General features: G+C 50.6%; 1 protein-coding gene across 2 annotated transcripts in view; it reads left to right on the top strand.

Annotated features, from left to right (window-relative positions):
• Nucleotides 1-2,460: 2,460 nt before the first annotated feature.
• The window catches only part of PPP2R5D (protein phosphatase 2 regulatory subunit B'delta), a 27,295-nt gene continuing 11,494 nt past the window's right edge, over nucleotides 2,461-18,261 (top strand). The window contains exons 1-11 of one of the 2 annotated variants that reach the window (XM_030235428.2): nucleotides 2,461-2,521; nucleotides 2,958-3,056; nucleotides 9,548-9,767; nucleotides 10,766-10,965; nucleotides 11,343-11,453; nucleotides 12,789-12,881; nucleotides 13,342-13,472; nucleotides 13,580-13,639; nucleotides 14,307-14,415; nucleotides 15,270-15,323; nucleotides 18,086-18,256. In XM_030235428.2, the coding sequence (XP_030091288.1) occupies nucleotides 2,504-2,521; nucleotides 2,958-3,056; nucleotides 9,548-9,767; nucleotides 10,766-10,965; nucleotides 11,343-11,453; nucleotides 12,789-12,881; nucleotides 13,342-13,472; nucleotides 13,580-13,639; nucleotides 14,307-14,415; nucleotides 15,270-15,323; nucleotides 18,086-18,256 (1,266 nt within the window). In that variant the 5' untranslated portion in view covers nucleotides 2,461-2,503. Of the gene's footprint in view, nucleotides 2,522-2,957; nucleotides 3,057-4,738; nucleotides 4,927-9,547; nucleotides 9,768-10,765; nucleotides 10,966-11,342; nucleotides 11,454-12,788; nucleotides 12,882-13,341; nucleotides 13,473-13,579; nucleotides 13,640-14,306; nucleotides 14,416-15,269; nucleotides 15,324-18,085; nucleotides 18,257-18,261 lie in introns of those variants that run through there. The other variant, XM_050972878.1, reaches the window with a different exon arrangement.

Below are 18,261 nucleotides of genomic sequence, written 5' to 3'. Positions count from 1 at the left end.
AGGAAAATGTTTTCCAGGCTTAACCCTCTGCAGAGAGCAGGCAGCATGTGCTGTGGGCAGGCAGGGGCAGATGGAAGGTCAGGAGGCAAGGAAGGAGCTGTGGGTAAATGAGGGGCCAGGGCGGGGAGGAGAGCTGGGTCTGGTGAACAGTGGCATGGAGGGAGAATAGGTAAGGGTGCAGTGCAGCAGTCAGAGATGTGGAGATGAAGAGGCTTCCAGGAAGTCCTTCACTACCTGGGCTGGGGAACATGGCTCCCCAGCTGGGAGCACCCCTGCTCTAGGATGCTCCCCGAGGGGGCTGGCTCCACGAGGAAATAAAAGCTGTCTCTATGCCTTGGCTTAGCGAGATGAGCCCTTCGGGATCCGTGGACACATGGGCTTGGCATGGGACCGCCCTGCCCCCAGCTGGCTCCCCTTTGCCTTGCATCCCCATCCCCTTTGCCCACCACTGCTCGCTCCCCTGACCCTTGCCAGTCCCCCACGAAGTGCCAACCACACCTCCAACCTCCCAAAGCTCCCAAGAACTCCCTGCCCCTGGAATCCCTGCCCTGTGCCTCACAGTGACCCCAATGCCCAGGACTCCCCCAACCACTCCTCTGAACCTCAAAAACCCCTGCCCCATCGAGCCATCCAGTAGCACTGCTGCCCATGAAGCTCCCCAAAGGAGCTCCCATTTCCCCCTTAGCCCCTGATGCCCTGGTGACCCTCAGATGTGCCCGCTGCCCTGCAGATGCTCAGGGGCTTCTCCTGCTGCCCCCTGATAATGCCACCTTCTCACCCTGCCTGCATCCAGTGGGGCAGGAACTTCCTGAGGTTTTCTTCCATTTCTGCCTTCTTTTTGGAGATGGCCTTGATGGCCACCTTGTGGCACAGTGTAAGACAGAAGTTAGGCACAAACATCAGTCACTTGACACTGGGACAAAGTCAGGGGCCAAATACCAGTCCGGTGAAGCTGAGTTTCACCAACCTCTAGGACCAAGGAAAGCCAATCCAGAATTCCATGTGACAGCTTTTGGCAAGGAATGATGATAACTACAAACTCTTCAAGCAAGTGGCTTTTGCCTGCTCACACTGGCAGTTTCCTGCTCACAAGCACCCAGATGGTTGTGCTGGGGCTGTGGCCACTTATACATGACATAGAGGAAGAACAACAGAAACCAGGTCCTTGCTCTGCTCCTGGGGATCCTGTGGACTGCCAGTGACTGTCGGATCAATGAAGGTGATAAGATCAATAAGCTGATGCACTGATCTTTCAAAACACTCTTAGGAAACTTCTTTCCCACATGTCACGCCAGATTAGTTCACCCAATGACTGAAAAGACTGTGCTCCTGCTGAAGGACCTCTGATACTACCCAGTGCTTTTTGCCCACCTGCACCACCAGCTTGAAGGTGACATGTGCAGGCTGTGGGACACCATCCTCCCCCGGTGAGGATGCAGGATCACCTGCCAATGAGCTAATCGGGCAGCCGCATGTGAGTAGGGACGTGCCCTGATCCCCTGTCCCAGAAACAGCCTTCTCCGTATCAGCAGCCACAAAGCTCTGGCTGTGCTGGGCTTTGCAGTGCTCACAGGCACATTTTCACCCTTGGATCCACCAGCTTCACTCGCCCCCTTATTCGCACCGGCAGCCTCTCCAGAACTGTGTATCGGAGCACTAACAAGCACCCGCCCCGCAAAACTGGGGCGCAAACTCTGGGGCTAGCTCAGCCTCTTGAGGCTCCTCCTTCTCGAGCGATGCAGAGGAGAGCCGGGAAGGCAGGACAAAGAGCCCAGACACTTTTCCTCCCGCTCTCCAGGAGCCCCTTGCACGCAGCGGGGACCCGAGAGCTCCGGGCAGGCGCTTGCCGTGCCCCAGGGAGCCCCGCACGTACCGGCTCCCTCCCGCGGGAAGAAGCCGAGCCCAAACCAGCGCCCGGTGCGCTGCCCCGGAAGAGGCGCTCCCGCAGCCCCGCCCCCGAGGGCGTGCCCGGCGCCCGCGCGCCCTGTGGCCAATCAGAAAAATCGGCCTCCCTGCGTCAGCGGCACGCGGCGGCGGCGGAGGCTGTTGCTAGGCAGGCCGCCGCGCCTGGCCCAATGGGAGCGGGGCGCTGCGGCCGGGCCCGGGCGCAGGCGGCGGCGGCGACGGAGGGCGCGGAGCGGTTGGGGGCCGGCGCTCACCATGCCCTACAAGCTGAAGAAGGAGAAGGTGCGGCCCTGGGGGCGGCGGCGGCGCCGGGGGAGCTCCCGCGCGCGGCGCGGCGGCCGACGGCTCGCTCCCGCCGCCCCTCCCCGGCGCGGCCTTCCCTGGGCTCAGCCCTCGGGCGGGGGCGCGCACGGGGCTGTGGCCGGCAGGGGGCGGGGGCGCGGGCGCGCGCCCGCGGCGGGCGGGTCGGGTGGCGCAGGAGGGCGGCGGGGGCGCGCGCGGGCCCGGGGGAGGCGGGCGGGAGGGTGCGAGGGGCGGCCGGCGGTGTCTCCGTGCGAGCCCGGCCCGGCCCGCCCTGCGCGCTCCGCCGGCCGCGGGGATGCTCCCGGTGGGGGAGGTACGGCCGCACCCACGCCCCGGCCCAGCCGCTCCCTCCGCCGGCGGGGTGAGGGCCCGGATCCGCCTCGGCCGCCGCCTAGGGCGGCTGGGCCGGGGCCGTGGGTGCCCTGGCACCGCATATCTCCGATGAGGCCGCGCCCCGGGAAAGGGCTGGGTGGGCACAGGGCCCTGTCACCCGCAGGTGCCCCGACGGGGTGACCGGGACGGGAGATGCCAGCATCGCTCCTGGGCTTGGGAGCTTGGCCTCGCCCTGGGCGTCAGCCGCCGCGGGAGCCGTTCGGGATGGCTTTCCCAGGGAGAAAGGGCTGGGAGTGGATGTCCGGAGCAGGGCGTGCTGCAGGAGTGGTCTGTGGCAGCTCACACCTGAGCTCTGCAGAGAGATGCTGAAATTCTGCACAAGGGAGTTTTCTCTGAATGTGTTCTCATCCTTTCAGGAGTCTCCAAAGTCTACCAAAAGCACCACAAAGCCTGGCAGCAGCAGCAGCAGCAGCAGCAGTAGCGGGAAGGATGGTGGGGCAGAGAATTCAGAAGAGGTAAGGCTTCCACCTTGGGTGCAGCAGTGTGCATGTGTCAACTCATCTTTGGGGAGGTATGAAATCTTTCATTTTAGCTGCTTCAAGCTGTTCACCAGATAACACATGTCACCAGAATCTTAAGAAGTCAGAGAAGGAAAATTGGGCCAAAGGGGAACAATGACTGTGGATGAGGCCAGCTGATGAGTCTCATACCCTACAGACCTGCAAAAAGACATTTGGCACGAAGCTGAGGGCAAGTGGTGCTCACAGAGGTGGGCAGGGCATGGCAAAGTTGGCTGCAGAAAGGGACACGCCATGATTATCAAGGAGGTGAAAGCCTGGCAGATGGGAGCAGCCTCCTTGCTCCTGTCAGAGCAAAGTGCCATCAACTCTGCTGTCACTTTGTGTCAGAGTGGGAGAGTAGTGAGAAGCAATGGGAAAAGATCTGTTCTTCTCAGGCATTTTCTGGAGGAGTGAGATTAGGAAGTAATGGATAGGAACACTTGAAAGAATGAACTGCTAGAGATTAAATGGCTCTCCTTTGGTATAACAGCCTTGTTGCTGAATCCTCACAAGAAGGCACAGTCTGTATTCCCAGATGTGCAGTCTCACTCTCAGTTTGGATGTTGCCAGGTAGGTACATTAGAATGGCCTCAGCAGAATGTGATAGTATGATAAGCTGTCCTTAGAATTAGCACAAAGTTGTGTTCAGTGGAACTTTTTCTGGTAGTTCTGAGTTTGTCTGGCATTCAGGCAGTGGTTGTGGAATTTGAGAATTGTCTCAGAAGAATGTTATACACATCTGAGGAAGCATGCATGTATATGCGGTTTATTTATTTTAATGCTGCAGTTTGGCAAACAAGCTGTGCCACTTCTACATCCATAGAAGCCTGTGTGCTCTGGTCTTGTCTGGGACACATTGCACTTGTCATTTGGAGGGTTGGGCATGGGAGAGATGTAGGGCTAATCAAGACTAGGAAGAAATGTGTAGTAGTGGCACGGCTTAGTCAATGTTATTTTAGAGTCTACTCCAAAGCATAGATCTGCATTGCAGAGCCTCAGAAAATAAACCTACTACAAACCACTCAGTTTTGTGCTCATGCCTAACCTGCCATGTGGCCAGCAAGGAATCAGTCTTACTTTGTGTGCCTTGGAGCAGGCAGCAGTTTTGTAGATCCTCCATCCTGGCCTTTGCTCCTATCTGTTTTGTCCTGTGTATGCAGCTGAAAACAGCTTGGTGTGAGAGCTGCCTGCAGACTCCAAGGAAGTGAGAGAACTCCTGTGTTGGCATTATGGGGTCAGACTTACCTTTTATTTATGTAGAACTCTTTGCTGAGTTCACAGCTCTGTAAAGGTGTAGCAAAGTCTGGGTCTTGCAATGGATAGCCCACAAAGCAGGTCGCTCTCATGTGCCCATCCAAATCAGCAGTGGCTGTGGCACTGCTCTCCTGGTTACAAGTGGTGCAGTAAGAAGGGAAGAATGTCACAGGTGACAGGCTTCCTTTTGTGACCTGAAATGGCATGTAATATTTGCCTGGGTGCAGGAAAAGCTTAGAAGTGATGTGTCTAAAATTCCCTCCCACAAAACATACCTAGCCACTTCCTCATACTCCAGACGAAATCCAGCCCTCCTTTAAGATGGAAAGCTGCATCTCCTTTGATCATAGGAACAGAGAGCAGAGCAGAAAGGAGACACCTCTGCAGTGAGTACTGCCACAGGTCTCTTCTTCCTTTCTTCTGTTGAGTCTGCAGTGAAGTTTGTTCCCTCTTGGTGCTTTCCTGTCTCTGGAGTACTCTGCTGCAGAATGGAAGAGAGCTCTTTGCTTGATAAGAAGAAATGTATACCAGTTTGAGTGCGATTTTCTTGCTCTTCAGGAAACACAGAAAGGTATTTTGACTTTCACAATGTGTGAAGAATTATGTAATGTGTGCTGGGAGCAAAACTCCTTCCTTATGTCAGAAGCAAGAGGTGGTTTGACTTGTGAAACGCTGGGAGTGGTGTTGTCTCGTGGGGTTGATGGGCTGAGCCCAACCTGGATACCTCTGCTGCCATTGTGAGAGTTTCATGCCCTGTGAATTCCCTTGTGGAGTAATGGTTGGTTGGTTGCCTGTTGTAGGGTGAAAATTTGGTGCACTAAAAAAATCTTTCCTTTTTCTTCTTATCTCAGTAGATGCTTAATGGGCTTGCAGCAGGGTAGCAGTATGTGGGCAGCCCTTTTCCAGTTTGTGCTTTTCTCTCTCACACCATGCTCCATGGAGCAGGGGAAAGAATCAACTTTAATTTATCCTGGTACCAGAAAGTTATGATTTGTTTTGCAGGCAACTTGTCTAGCTGGTGGGATGAGTAAAGCTTGTTGCAGAGCAGCTCTGTTTTGATGGATCTGGGCAAATGCAGTGGACAAAGAGCTCTTATGGGGATCTCTCTAGAGGGAGATGAAGAGGGCAGGAGCCAGTCCAGAATCCCCTAAGCAAAGTGCTTTGTTCTCTTCAGCAAAGGAGCCCTTAGTGGAGCTGATCTGCAAGGGCTGATATGCTGAAAAGCAGGCAAATCCACAAGGGAAGGCAAGTGTTGGATTCTCTCTTAAGTATAGGGGTACTGCAGTGCTCTTAGTTTTACTCCAACACGAGCATCTCTCTGATGTGAATAGCCAGCAGAGCTTGGCCAGCCCCTGGCTTTTGGGGGCTGTTTGCTGTGGAAGAGACAAGGAGCAGCGGAGTAAAACATGAGAGCAGGGAGTGGGAAATGAAAGGTATGTTTAATTCAGTCCCTCTGGAACATGATGAGTATGTGAATGCAGAGAATTTCTGTGTAGTTATTTAAGGAGAAAAAATAAATAATGTCAGAGACCAAGGCAGCATTGAATGAGAGGATGAGAAAGAGTTACTCCTCCTGGCCAGAAAGACTGGGAGAGGCAGCTGGGTGGGGAAAAGAGTTAATGACCTGGAAGTGGGAGCAGGCATTAGCAGCAGTAAAGATGGGAGTTGCTCTGCAGCCTTAAGGGCAGCTTGGAGCCTTGCTGATGAGGTTTGCAGCTCTGGGAGAGGGTGTACCTTTTCAGTGAGCTGCTGTATTTTCATGTTTTGCACATATCTCCATGGGGCTCGTTACTGCAGTACCTGGAGTTCATTATTCAGAGACAGGCATTACAGTGTGTTCGTGTTACTTCTGAGGCAGAGATCCTCATTTTAATAGGGAAGCTGTGTAACAGCAGACAAAGAGAGCAGGTACTGACTTGAGGGATGGGAAAGGAAGAGTCATCTGAGGAGGAGGAGCTGAGAGCAGATCTGGGCTGGGAAGCTTAGCAAGCAGGGGATGCTCAAGGGACCAGTGAGGCAGAAAGGGCTTCCCGAGTGGCGATGCACCCAGCTGCAGTAGGAGTGCCTGCAGAGGTGAGGTCATGCACGGCTAGGGGAGAGCAGGAGGAGCTAGCACAGCTCAGGGTGGCTGGGGGAAGAGGATCTCTGTTCTCTGGGGTGAAGAGGAATGGCACAGAGCAAGCTCAGGGCCTGGGGCTCATTGACTTGTGCAGGCAAGTTCCTAACTAGGAGGAGAGGTGGTGGGAACCAGTGAGGAGGAAGTGCTCTGGAGGCAGGGAGCCTGTGTGCAGGAGTTCTAATCCAGTTTCATTTAGGGGTGGCCTGTGCTGTCTGCATGAAGAGCTGCTCCACTGCAGTGGGGAAAGTGGGGCTACCCCACTGTGCTTGGTGCAAACACCTTGTGCCATTCTCTGGTCACTTCAGCATGTTCAGTGTAACAGACGCAGCAAACAGTGTCCCCCAAGCTGTTGGCTTTGTCATGGTGTGGGAGCCCTGATTGTCAGGAGGGGGCTGAGCCTGCTCAGGTAGAGAGGTGCCTGCAGCCATGGCTGGTGTTGGTATCAGGGAAAGAGTCTGTACATGAAGAGAAAAGCTTTCAGGTTCAGTAGTCAGCTGTATTTTCAGGGATGGAAACTTCAGAGAGAAAAGTGGTAGGAAACTTAGAATAAGCCTCTACTGCTTCATGTGGCCAAGGTAGGATGTGTTGAAGGCAGCAGGACAGCAGGCCTGCCACAGGAAGCACCTCCTGAAAGCAGGGATTCAACTTGATCCCAGAAAGTGCCTGTACAAGCAGCCCATCATAAACCCTCTGAGCACTGCAGTATATGAGTATATGTGAGCTCTCCAACCATCAGGTTTTACCTAGCAGTCTCAGCTGTGGGACTTCTGCATGTGCATGGCTGTTTCTTTAATGGCTGGCAGCTAAACCTGAAACTATGTTTTGTCTCTCTTCATGCAAGATGTTGAAGACTGTGGACTGTTGAAGAGTGGTGGACTTTTCCAGCCCCCTAATGCACACTGTTTACATGCAGTAAACACACCATGCCCTTAACATTTGCCTGTGGTGGTTTTGGGTGGGTGAGGAGTACCCAGGCATGTTCTATCAGCTAGGAGGGCCCACGTGTCCTGCTTCCTTCAGTGTTACCTGGGAGGCCACCAGTGCATCTTCTGCTTCTCTCTCTACCATCTTTGCTCTGTGGTGGCTCAGCATTCAGATTTTTACCTGCTTCCCTGTGGAAGGAGAGTGATACAGAGGCAAGGATTCCCAAAGGAATCCTTGGGAAAATATCTGGACAATATTTTGAGTGGCTCACACTGCCCTGATAATCAAATATTCAGGGTGAGAAATGAACTTTTCAGTCTTGGTGGCTTTGTCCTGGCTTAACTGAGCAGACACTGCTCTTTAGGATAAGTTGTCTCCAGTTTGTAGTCTGGGCCTGCTTTGTTTGGCAGACACTGCAGTTTTTATCACAAACTCATCTGGCTCCCTCCTCTCATCATGGGACAGTGCTGCTCTGTGAAGGGAATTGAAACAAATGTAAAGTGTAGAGAGTTCAAATCTTCTTGTCTTCCCTCCACCTTGGCTTGGAGCTGAGCTTGTTACAGAACCACTCAAGATTTCCTTCAAATAGAGCCAGATCAGAACCAAAAATTTCCTGATTTCTCATTCAAAGTAATGGCTTGGCAAAAAAAAAAAAAAAAATGTTTTGCCTTGGGCCCTGTTGTCCACGGGGAGTCTTTACACTTGTTCTACAGATAGATCCCAATCTATAGAGCAGCATCTCCTTGTAGACAGCTTTCCCTGTTCCTACCTTGCTGTCTTCCCACATGCTGCAGGTACAGTAACTCTTGCTCTTGCACTGTAGTGCTGTGCTGTGCTGTGCTGTACCTCTTTGGAAACCAGTTCAGAGAGAGGACTGTGCAGTGTAGCTGCAGCTCAGCCAGGAAGAGACTGGGCATCTGGAGGGTGGCAAGCTCTACTGAGCTCTGCACTCCCTTAAAACACTGCTGGTCACTGTTTTGGTGAGGTCTGCATTCCTTACCACTGTGCTCTATGTTGCAGCTGAGGATTATGGGGAAAGAAGGAGGTGATATCCAAGAATTTCACTCACCTCTGCTCCCCATCCATTGTGCTATTCTTGCTGTATCCTAAACAGGTTCAGCCTGCAGCTCCTTGGCTTCATGTACCAGCAGGAAGGAGGTGGCTCATGCAGCACAGCCAGGGTAGGCTGGGTGCTGGTTCCAGCTAATCCCTCTGCTTCCTGGCAGGATGTTGCCCTCTTTTGTCTGAGTTTTTCATAGGTTGGGTTAGTGTGAAATTAAAGGGTCAGTTATTGAATCATTATGGTCTAAGTGGGACTTGAACCAAGAGAGCTTCAGCAAGGTCAGAAGAGAGCTGAGCTGAGCAAACACTGGCTTGAATTTCTGGTCACATGCTAAACATGAGCAAGTGCCTCTGTTAGTGCAAGGTAACAGTGCAGTGGGAGAAGAGAATGCAGGCAGAGAGTTTGTGTGGCTGAAAGGAGTGATGTGGGAAAAGCCCATCTCCAGAAGTCCAGACAACAGTGAGGCAGAGATGGGAGAGAGCAGCCAGGATGGGCTGGGAGAGCCCACAGCCTGGGGTCTAAGGTTGTGTATGTTTGTGTTAATGATCCATGTGGTTTATAGGTGCTCCTGGACCATGAATGCAGCAGTGATTGTCGTGGTCTTCACTATTACCTTTCCAAGGCCTTCATATGTGCTCTGTACTACATGCTTTGCTTTTTCACAAGTGATTCCCTGCACAAGGACAAAGAAGCAAATTGCTGGTTTTCTAAACTTGCTTGTGTGTTGTACAGAGTGCTGCAGAGACAGCAACACACTGAGATTTCTGTTTGGAGCACAGAAAGTTCTTATTTCTGCTTCATGTAATTTGTCACAAGATGTGACTTTGCTTTCCACATCCACAGCACTGGCTGTGCTGAGAGGCTCCACTGTCTTTGTGGTACCTTGCAGACGTGAGTAAAACTGATGTTTACTTTGCAGGTATGCTGTGAAGGCAACCAGCAGCTCTAGAGCTGGTGACATGCACTCAGCTGCAAGTGCAACAGTGAAAAACCTGCCTGGTTTCTTCATTCCAAGAAGATGCTGATGGCATCTGCTTATGAGGCTTGTAGGTAAAAGCTTCTGAGTTGTTTGTTCTCCCTCACCAGGCCCAGCAGACTCAGCAGCAGCCTCAGCAACCACAGCAGCAGCCCCAGCAGCAGCCAACTTCAAACAAGCGGCCCAGTAACAGTGCTCCCCCCCCAACCCAGCTGAACAAAATCAAGTACTCAGGGGGACCCCAGATTGTGAAGAAGGAGCGCCGGCACAGCTCTTCCCGTTTCAATCTGAGCAAAAACCGGGAACTGCAAAAACTCCCAGCCCTCAAAGGTAAAGAGGCAGTGGGGTGGAAGTGACCTGCATGGCAAGTTGCAGTTTCTCCAGCTAGTTACAGTGCAGCAAGGATGGTTCTGGGAAAGGTGCTTGGCTTGTTAGCATGTAGAGAATTGATGGATGGTCTGAAATAATCAGAGTATTCTCAATGCAATCTTCATACTTGCCTTCCCAGCTGAGGTATTTAAACCTGCTTCTGTGTACTGAGGATTGGCTCAGATTCTTCAGCAGGTTGTGCAGGAAGGTGGTAAAGTGCAGAGACCTTGGTGCAGGCTGTCCTTGGTTCCTACATCCACCCATTCCTGGGGAAGGACCAGGTTTCCTCCTCAGTGTGTTTCCATTGCAAATTATGATAGTGCAATTGAACCTGTCCACATTAGGGCAGCTTGGTATTAGCACTTAGTGTACATTATGTTGCAATTAAACATGAGTATGGACAAGGAGAAAGCATTTTCAGCAGTCATTGAGGCAGAGCCATTTCTTGGTGCTGCTCACAGACACAGACAAGCCTTTGGGGAAGGCCGAGGCAGTGTGTAGTTTCCAGTCAAAAAGAGAATGTGTTAATGTACAGCTCCTGCCACCCTGGCCCCATTCTCTGGCAGGAGGGTTAGGCTACAGTGTGTGCTGCCCAGCTCCCTTTGTGTCTCTGGAGTGCAGGACATGCCTGCCACTGCTCTGTGATTGGCGCTCATTTAGCTCCTTTTTCAGTGTAATCTGTACACAGAAGAGATCAATGGTTATCAGGTTAGAAACTGCTACCACATTTGAAATCCCCTCATGGGATAGCTGCTTCAGAGGCCTGGCAGCCTCTCTGCCTCCCTTGTCCCATGTCCATAGCAAGGATAACACTGCCTTGCCTCTTCCCCTCCAACAGTTCAAGGGCAATGTGACAGGGGAGGGGGAAACCACAGGGAGCAAACCACAGTGCTACCTGGGTAAAGCAGGAAGATGATGTGCCTGTCTGCAAGGACAGATGTCCCTGCTTTCTCTGGCAGATGCTCCTCCCCACGAACGAGAAGAGCTTTTCATCCAGAAGCTGCGGCAGTGCTGCGTTCTTTTTGACTTCATCTCTGACCCCCTCAGTGACCTGAAGTTCAAGGAGGTGAAGCGAGCAGGTCTCAATGAGATGGTGGAATACATCACACACAACCGGGATGTTGTCACCGAGGCCATCTATCCTGAAGCTGTTGTCATGGTAGGGCATGGAGCCAGTGTTTGTGTGCCAAAGAAACAGGGAAGTGTGGAGGAGGAGGGGATGGGGATTTGTCAGGGAGGAGTGTGACCCCAGTCCTACCCATTCCTTATCTACCCACCTCCAGAAAGAGAAGTGTGTGTGGGGGTGGTGCTAGTGACAGTGCCTGCTCTGGGGAGAGGTGGAAGCTCTTGTCTCTGGCACAGACTGCACTTGGGGAGGTCCTGTGCTGACTGTAGCCCTGCATCCTGCAGGAAGGGCTCAATGTGTGGGCACAGCTGTGACAAATCACAGTTGGCACTGCAGTGAAGGATTTGCTGTGTGGAGGACCATCATGAGATGTCAGAATGTCATTCATGCAATTTTTTCACTCACCTCAGTTTTCAGTGAACCTCTTCCGGACACTCCCACCATCGTCCAATCCAACAGGAGCAGAATTTGACCCTGAAGAAGATGAGCCTACATTAGAGGCTGCCTGGCCACACCTTCAGGTGAGGAGCAGTGGGGGATATAGATCTGCTGAATTTATCTCCAAGAAGTTAAGAGTCCATGTAGAGGCTGCCAGCCCTGCCACTGCTGCTTCACTGCTAGGGTTGCTGGGGAAAGACCAGGCCTGCCACCCAGGGGTCAGAGGTGGCTCTTTGGTAGTGCAGGAAGCAAGGGTGTCCTGGGAACTGGCTGATGCCTCTATGCAACATTCACCTGCAGATGGCTTTAGACAGACTAGGTAAAAAGGGTTAGGAAAGTGACAAGTGAGCATGGTTTAGCAGAGCTCAGCAGTGGAAGTCAGGAGGAAAGCTCGAGGCACTTGCACAGGGATGTGTTGTCAAGCAGACAAAGGCAGAAAAAGAGGCAGGTACTGCAGAATGAAGCAGAAAATACAGAGAAGAAATAAGGTGTCATTCTGCAGCAGTGGTTAATCACTTCTCACTGCTGCAGCTGACATAGGGATGTGAGCATTGATAGAAATAGCGTGTCCTCAACACCAGAGTGCTGTGAATGCTAGGCAGCATTTGTTTCTCAGAATTGAGTCAGCAGCAGCCAGCATGGATTTGTGGCAAATGAATGCTGAGCTTTTTGGTCAGCAGCTCAGTTTTTTCTTTACTGCTGTCCTTGGTAACTAGGACCTACCTGTAGATGCACGGTCCTATCATTCCTTCAATTCCAAAGTCAGACCTTTCAAATGCATTGATCCTAGAGGCCCCTCAGAACCACTAGGAGAGCTGAGAGTGGACTCACTCCTCTCAGAGAACAGCAGGACCAGAAGTTGATGTTTCAGCACTGACAGCAAGCTGCCCTTTGTTTTCCAAGTGGGACACAGCATGCAGCTCTCCTGGCTTAGTGAGGCCAAGCCAACCTTGAGTCAGTACCCAGGAGGCAGAGGACATTGCATGTTTTTCTGGGGTCTCTTTCATTTCTCTGCTCTTGTGTTATTCCTTGGCATGTCTCAAGGGCATCCAGTGAGTCTGAGCCTTTGCCATCTCTGGAGATTTCTGATCTCTGTAGGGACGTGTGCTGAAGATGGGAGAAGAGTTTCCCAGGCCTAATGTCTTAATCTGAGTAGGTGGATGTTATCTTTGGGGGACCTGAGGTGATGAGATCTCACACAGATTTGGGCAGTTATGTGCCACCAGAGACCCCTGGCCATTAAAGCAAGGGCAGCTGAGTTGATCCCACTGGGTAAGGAAACACTGGGTTTTATGCTCTTGTTTGGGCTTCCCAGCCTTTCCCTGGATCCTTAAGGAGAAGGAAAACATAAAATCTGAAGTAAACACTGGTGAGAGGACAGGAACATTTCTAAGTAATCTCTCCTTTTCCCCTGACAGCTGGTGTACGAGTTCTTCCTCAGGTTCCTGGAGTCACCTGACTTTCAACCAAATGTAGCCAAGAAATACATTGACCAGAAGTTTGTGCTATCTGTAAGTAATTGTTGCCCCTGCCAATGTGCACCACCTTTATGAAGGACCTGCAGCAGATTTTGGTGCTTGATGATGTGACTTTTCCTTATTTGTCCTGAATGAGCAGTCAGAATTTTCTGGGCAGGGCAAGACTGTGTGCGAGCTGTAGTCCCTGGAACTCATAACTCATTGTACAGATGGAGAGGGGCACGGGGGCCTTGCAGGGGAAATCTGAGGATGTGCAGCTTTGTAGAATGTGCAGGCCATCACTGTGCTTCTGAAGGTGAAAGAAGTGATGATGGTTCCAGCTTGTGACTAGGAGGTCACATGTTTCAGGGAAATGACCACTGTGCTCAGGATGCTGAAGGCATCACTCAGCTGAAAGAGCTGTTTTTGCCAAACAGGAGCAGTGCCCAGTGTTGCTGGTAGCTTTGCCCAGACAGGCAGTGTGCAGGCACTGACTGAATTTCTCTCCCCACAGCTGCTGGATCTCTTTGACAGTGAAGATCCCAGAGAACGAGACTTCCTAAAAACTATTCTGCACAGGATCTATGGGAAGTTCCTGGGTCTGAGAGCATATGTGAGGAGGCAGATCAATAATATATTTTACAGGTGAGGTCTTTCTTAGTACCATTTAGACTCCCTGTCTCCAGCATTTTTCCTTCCTCTTATCAAACTGTATCCAGCATTTGGCAATGACTTCTCATCCTTCTCTTTAGGTTCATCTATGAAACAGAACACCACAATGGGATTGCAGAGCTACTGGAGATCCTGGGAAGGTGAGGCCACTTTTGGGAGTCCCAGAGGGCCCATAGTGAGAGTGGCCTCCCAGCCCAGTGTGCTATGTGAAGAGGCAGTGCCTTCCTTCAGCAGTCCTAGCAGGAGCTACCTCTTCCAGAGAATCTGTCTGACAGAGCATAAAGTACTCCACAGTGTGCTGATAAATTCAGTGGTAGCATTCTCCTCCCCAGGTCTGTCTCCTGTTCTTTATTGAGTCCAGTCACACTTGCTGTCTTGCCTCAGCAGGCAGTGAAAGAGCAGAGCTCCTCACAGCTCTGAGAAGCTTTAGCAATGGGCAGCCTTCTCCCAGGTTTCAGCTTCCCTTCTGTTTGTGGCCCTGTTGTACTGCCATCCTCCTGTTCTGTAATGCACAAGGCTCCAGCACTGAGCTCCTTTGGTGTTGGCCTTCCCCAGAGGTTCTGCCTAAGTGTGTGTGGGCTCAGCCTGGCAGGGACAGAGCAGAATCCAGGCTCCATCAGAGCAATTTCCCTGTGGTGCCTGCCAAGAACACTCTCACTGAGCTCATTGTGCAGGCTGGGCTGCAGTGACCACACTTTTGGTGGGTGCTTCCAGAAGGGGCTGGTGAGAGCTAGTGTGTCTTGTGAGGTGAGAGGCTCTGTATTTCTGCTGGGTCAAAATTTTAACAAGACTCTTGTTTCTTCTCAGCATAATCAATGGGTTTGCTTTGCCTCTGAAGGAAGAGCACAAGATGTTCCTCATCAGAGTCTTGTTACCACTGCACAAGGTGAAGTCTCTCAGTGTGTATCATCCACAGGTGAGAAGTGCTACAAGTTCAAGGGCAGATGGGGATTTTGCAAAAGGTTATAGCTGTTAAAAGCTCTATATATTTATATTAGTTTATGAGGTAATTGTTTATAGCTGTCCACCAGGCCACATTGTACAAAGTTCTTGCTGTGAGATGTTCTGGGCTCTGCACTAGTCCCATACTGTAGAGGTTGTTCCATTCTTGTGCTGTCTGGGCCTGTGCCACTGGGTTGTAGGAGAGTATCCTGACATTTCCCAGTGTCTTAATGCTGTGGCTTGCTTTGTCTTTCTGTGCTGGAAGCTTGTGAAATACTGGGGGCCTGCTGAAACCAGAGAGGTAAATTTCCTAGCTGCAGTCATCAGCCTGTGCATGTGGTGTATCAGCTATTAGTCACCACTGAGATATGTGGAGAAGTTGGCTTGCTAGTCTGCTAGATTAGTTTAGAGATTAATTTCTTCCAATTTTGTACATTACAGAAGAATAGAGAAGATGAGAACTTGGGATAGGAAGTGAAAAATGCTGGTTCTAAGTAGAGATGTCTGTTCTCTCAGCCCTGTTTCTGTGGGACAGGGCTTTGTGTCAGTCAGGTTTGTTCTTTCCCATTGTGTGCAGCTGTGCTTTCATCTGAATGTATTGGCTGTGGACTGCTCTGGGTGACTGAAGTTTTGTCCTTTGAATTGCACAAATGTCCTGAGGTCAGGCCCTGCCTGCTTGGTCTTAAAGTCTTCACTTGCCATCAGTAAACTGGATTTGTTTAGAGCTGCAACAATAATAATGGGCATGGTGTTACTTCCAGCCTAGGAGGTGGTAGCACTTGGGTACACTTGAGGAAGCTCTAATCTTGCCATGTTTTTTCCCTACAGCTGGCATACTGTGTTGTACAGTTCTTGGAGAAAGACAGCAGCTTGACAGAGCCAGTGAGTAATCTTGCTTCACTTCTGTGTGACAGTCAAGTCCCAAAAAGCTTCACAGCTTCCTTAGAGCAGCCTTTGTCACCCTTGCTGTAAAGAGGGTGGGAGTCAGTGGTATTGTTTACTGGGTTTGCCTGGCTCCCTGGGGGTAGAAGGGGCTGTACTGCTCATGTGCAAGCCTTTAGCATTCTCTCCTGAAAGCTTCAGGAAGGTGGGCTGTAATCTTCCTCTATGCTTCAGATCTTGGTGTAGCAGAAGGAACAGGATACCAAGCTGTTCTTCCTGGGCAGAGCTTCTGGCTAATGAGGGATACTGCAGAGCCAAAATACATGACCATCTGATGGAACCAGAGCTTGTGGGGGCCCTGAAATAGTAAGAGTTCCTCCAGACTGCTGGAGTTGGCTGCAGAATTGTGGGGATGAGGTTAGGAACCTGGGACTCAACATCTACTTAGGCATGCCACTGTTCCTTCTTGAAAGTATTCTCCCTCCAGCTTTAGCATCAATTTGCTACTTTTGTAGAGGTAAGTTACATTGTTTTCAATGTATTGAAAACAATGTAACTTCAGGATATAGTGCTGGGAAACAGCAGGTTCTAAAATGTGAGCAGTGTAAGTGATGACCTCACATATTCTAGTTACTGTCTGCACAAACCTGCAGTGTTAACCAGGCTAAGTGCCAGCTTGGCAGAGGGTGCAAGAAGGAGACAAGCTTTTCTCCACCCACTGCAGGCCGGAAATGTCTTCTACAGAGCTGAGCTTCACAGGCTCAAAACAGCAGATGGGCAGAGAACACACACTTCTGTCACTGTAGCAGGGAGCACCAAAAGTGTGAGTGTTTTAATGAGTAATGCTGGCTGAGGTCGTTCTGTTCTCTGGCTCAAATGTGTGTGCTCATGGTGAGCCTGCCTGTGCTGGGTAGAAGCTGGTCAGCTGTTGTCAGCTTTCTGGTTCCACAGCTCTGACACCAGCAGTGCTGAAGCAGATCTCCTAGCTTTTCCTTTAAACCTGTGTCCTCCACTTCCTATGTTCCCAGAAGCCTGCTCTGAAACAAACCACTTAAAGTAGCTTCCTGATCATGCTGAGTACTTCCTGTGGCTGACATCCAGTCCTGCAGCCTGCTGCCAAAGCACCTCAAAGGTTGAGGGAGAAGAGAGTAATAGAAATCTGTCAATATTCCTAGGCTTCACTTTGCAGCTTATTCAGATAGTAAAGCTCTGGGGCTCATCTTTTCTGGATAACTGTTTAGTGGCCACTGGATTACAGACCCAGGTCTGGCTTGGTGCTTGTGGAAAGCAGTGGAATGACCCAATTCCACTACCTTCAGTGCATGTTGTGTTGTGTTTCAACCAGGCATACCAAGACCATACTGCCACAACTGGGTTCTGTTGAAGCACCTTGCTTGTGAAGGTTTTGAATAGACACCCAAGATGCCTGGTGCTACCAAAGTCTGGAAGAATTACAGGGCTTGTGCATCAGCAAGGGTCTGAATGCACAGGGAGATGTTACCAGCAGTGCTGGAAAGAGACCAGATTACTCTCTGGGTCCACACTTGCCTCAAATGGGCCTCCCAGAAGCTTGCTCAGCAAGGCTTGACATGGTAGCTCTTGCTCAGCAGCAGTCTGAAAGACTGTCAGGTGAGCAAGGCTCAGATGTGCTCAGTAATAGCAAACACAGGCTCCACACCACCTTAGTTGTAGGTGAAATGACTTCTGAGTCATTGAAGCTAACTCTGGCCTGAATGGCAGACATGAATAATGACAAACATTGAGAATAATGGACTGCTGGTTTCTCAAGCCTTGAGTTGGCAGAAACAATGCTCAGATATTTCTAATCCTGTTATTGCATTGCCCTCTACTGTCCCACTGCTGCTCTGAACTTCTCAAGTGCCAACTTCAGGATCAGGTAGCTGAAGTACAGAGGTTTGAAAGGGCAGCTCCTATGGCCAGCTGTGTGTGACTCTTGTGTCCACAGAGTAAGCATCTCTTCTTCCAACTGAGGGAAGGTATGCAGCATCTTGGATCTTGCCTTTACAGTGTCTAGAAGCAGATGGGTAGGACAGGAAGCAGTATTAAAAATAAATAAATAAAATCTAGTGAGGTATAGTCCTTCCATATTCTTGTAAGCAATAGTTTTACTCAGCCGGAAGTTGCATGTGCATTGTCATATTTAATTATGACCATCAGGTGGAAACTCCATAAACTTGTCTGTTCCATTCTGGAGTCTGTTTCAACTTTGAGTCTCTACAAAGTCTGGCAAGAATGAGTTCCATAATCCAGTTATGGATTTGTGTGAAGCTGTATTTCCTTTCCTTGTCCCAAACCCATCCATTGCTTTATTTATTCAGTGCTCCCCAGTATTCAAGCTCTGTAGTGTTTTGAATAATGACCCTTCAGAGACCTTCTCTGTAGAATTTCCAGTTTTATTAGTTGAACTTCTATATTTCTCTGGTTACTTTGCACTGTCTGCCAGCTGCTGTCCACTCCACTTTCACCCTTCTGTGTTAAGCTGTGGTGGGGAATAAGAAATTATTGTAAGCTTTGTGGTTGTAATAAGAAATCATAGAAGCCTAGGGAGAGCTGCTGCCATGAGTGTAACTTTGCAGAGTTTGGGCTTTTGTCTTCTTCACTGGTCACCCACCCTGACTTACTGTGAAAGCCTATTCTGTTACTTCCTCCCCTCTTGATGTTGTGACCAGACACTTAAAAATTTATTTTGCAGCTGGTGTTGACTTTGAGCCTCTAACTGTCTCTGTACTCTTCCCACTCAGGTGATTGTGGGCTTGCTGAAGTTCTGGCCAAAAACTCACAGTCCCAAAGAGGTGATGTTTTTAAATGAGCTGGAGGAGATCCTGGATGTGATTGAACCATCTGAGTTTGTGAAGGTTATGGAGCCCTTGTTCAGGCAGTTGGCCAAATGTGTCTCCAGCCCACACTTCCAGGTAGG

Source organism: Serinus canaria, chromosome 3 (assembly GCF_022539315.1).
Source record: "Serinus canaria isolate serCan28SL12 chromosome 3, serCan2020, whole genome shotgun sequence".
Lineage (NCBI taxonomy): Eukaryota > Metazoa > Chordata > Aves > Passeriformes > Fringillidae > Serinus > Serinus canaria.
The sequence above is the reverse complement of the archived record's forward strand: the minus strand, read 5'-3'. Positions and strand labels throughout refer to the sequence as shown.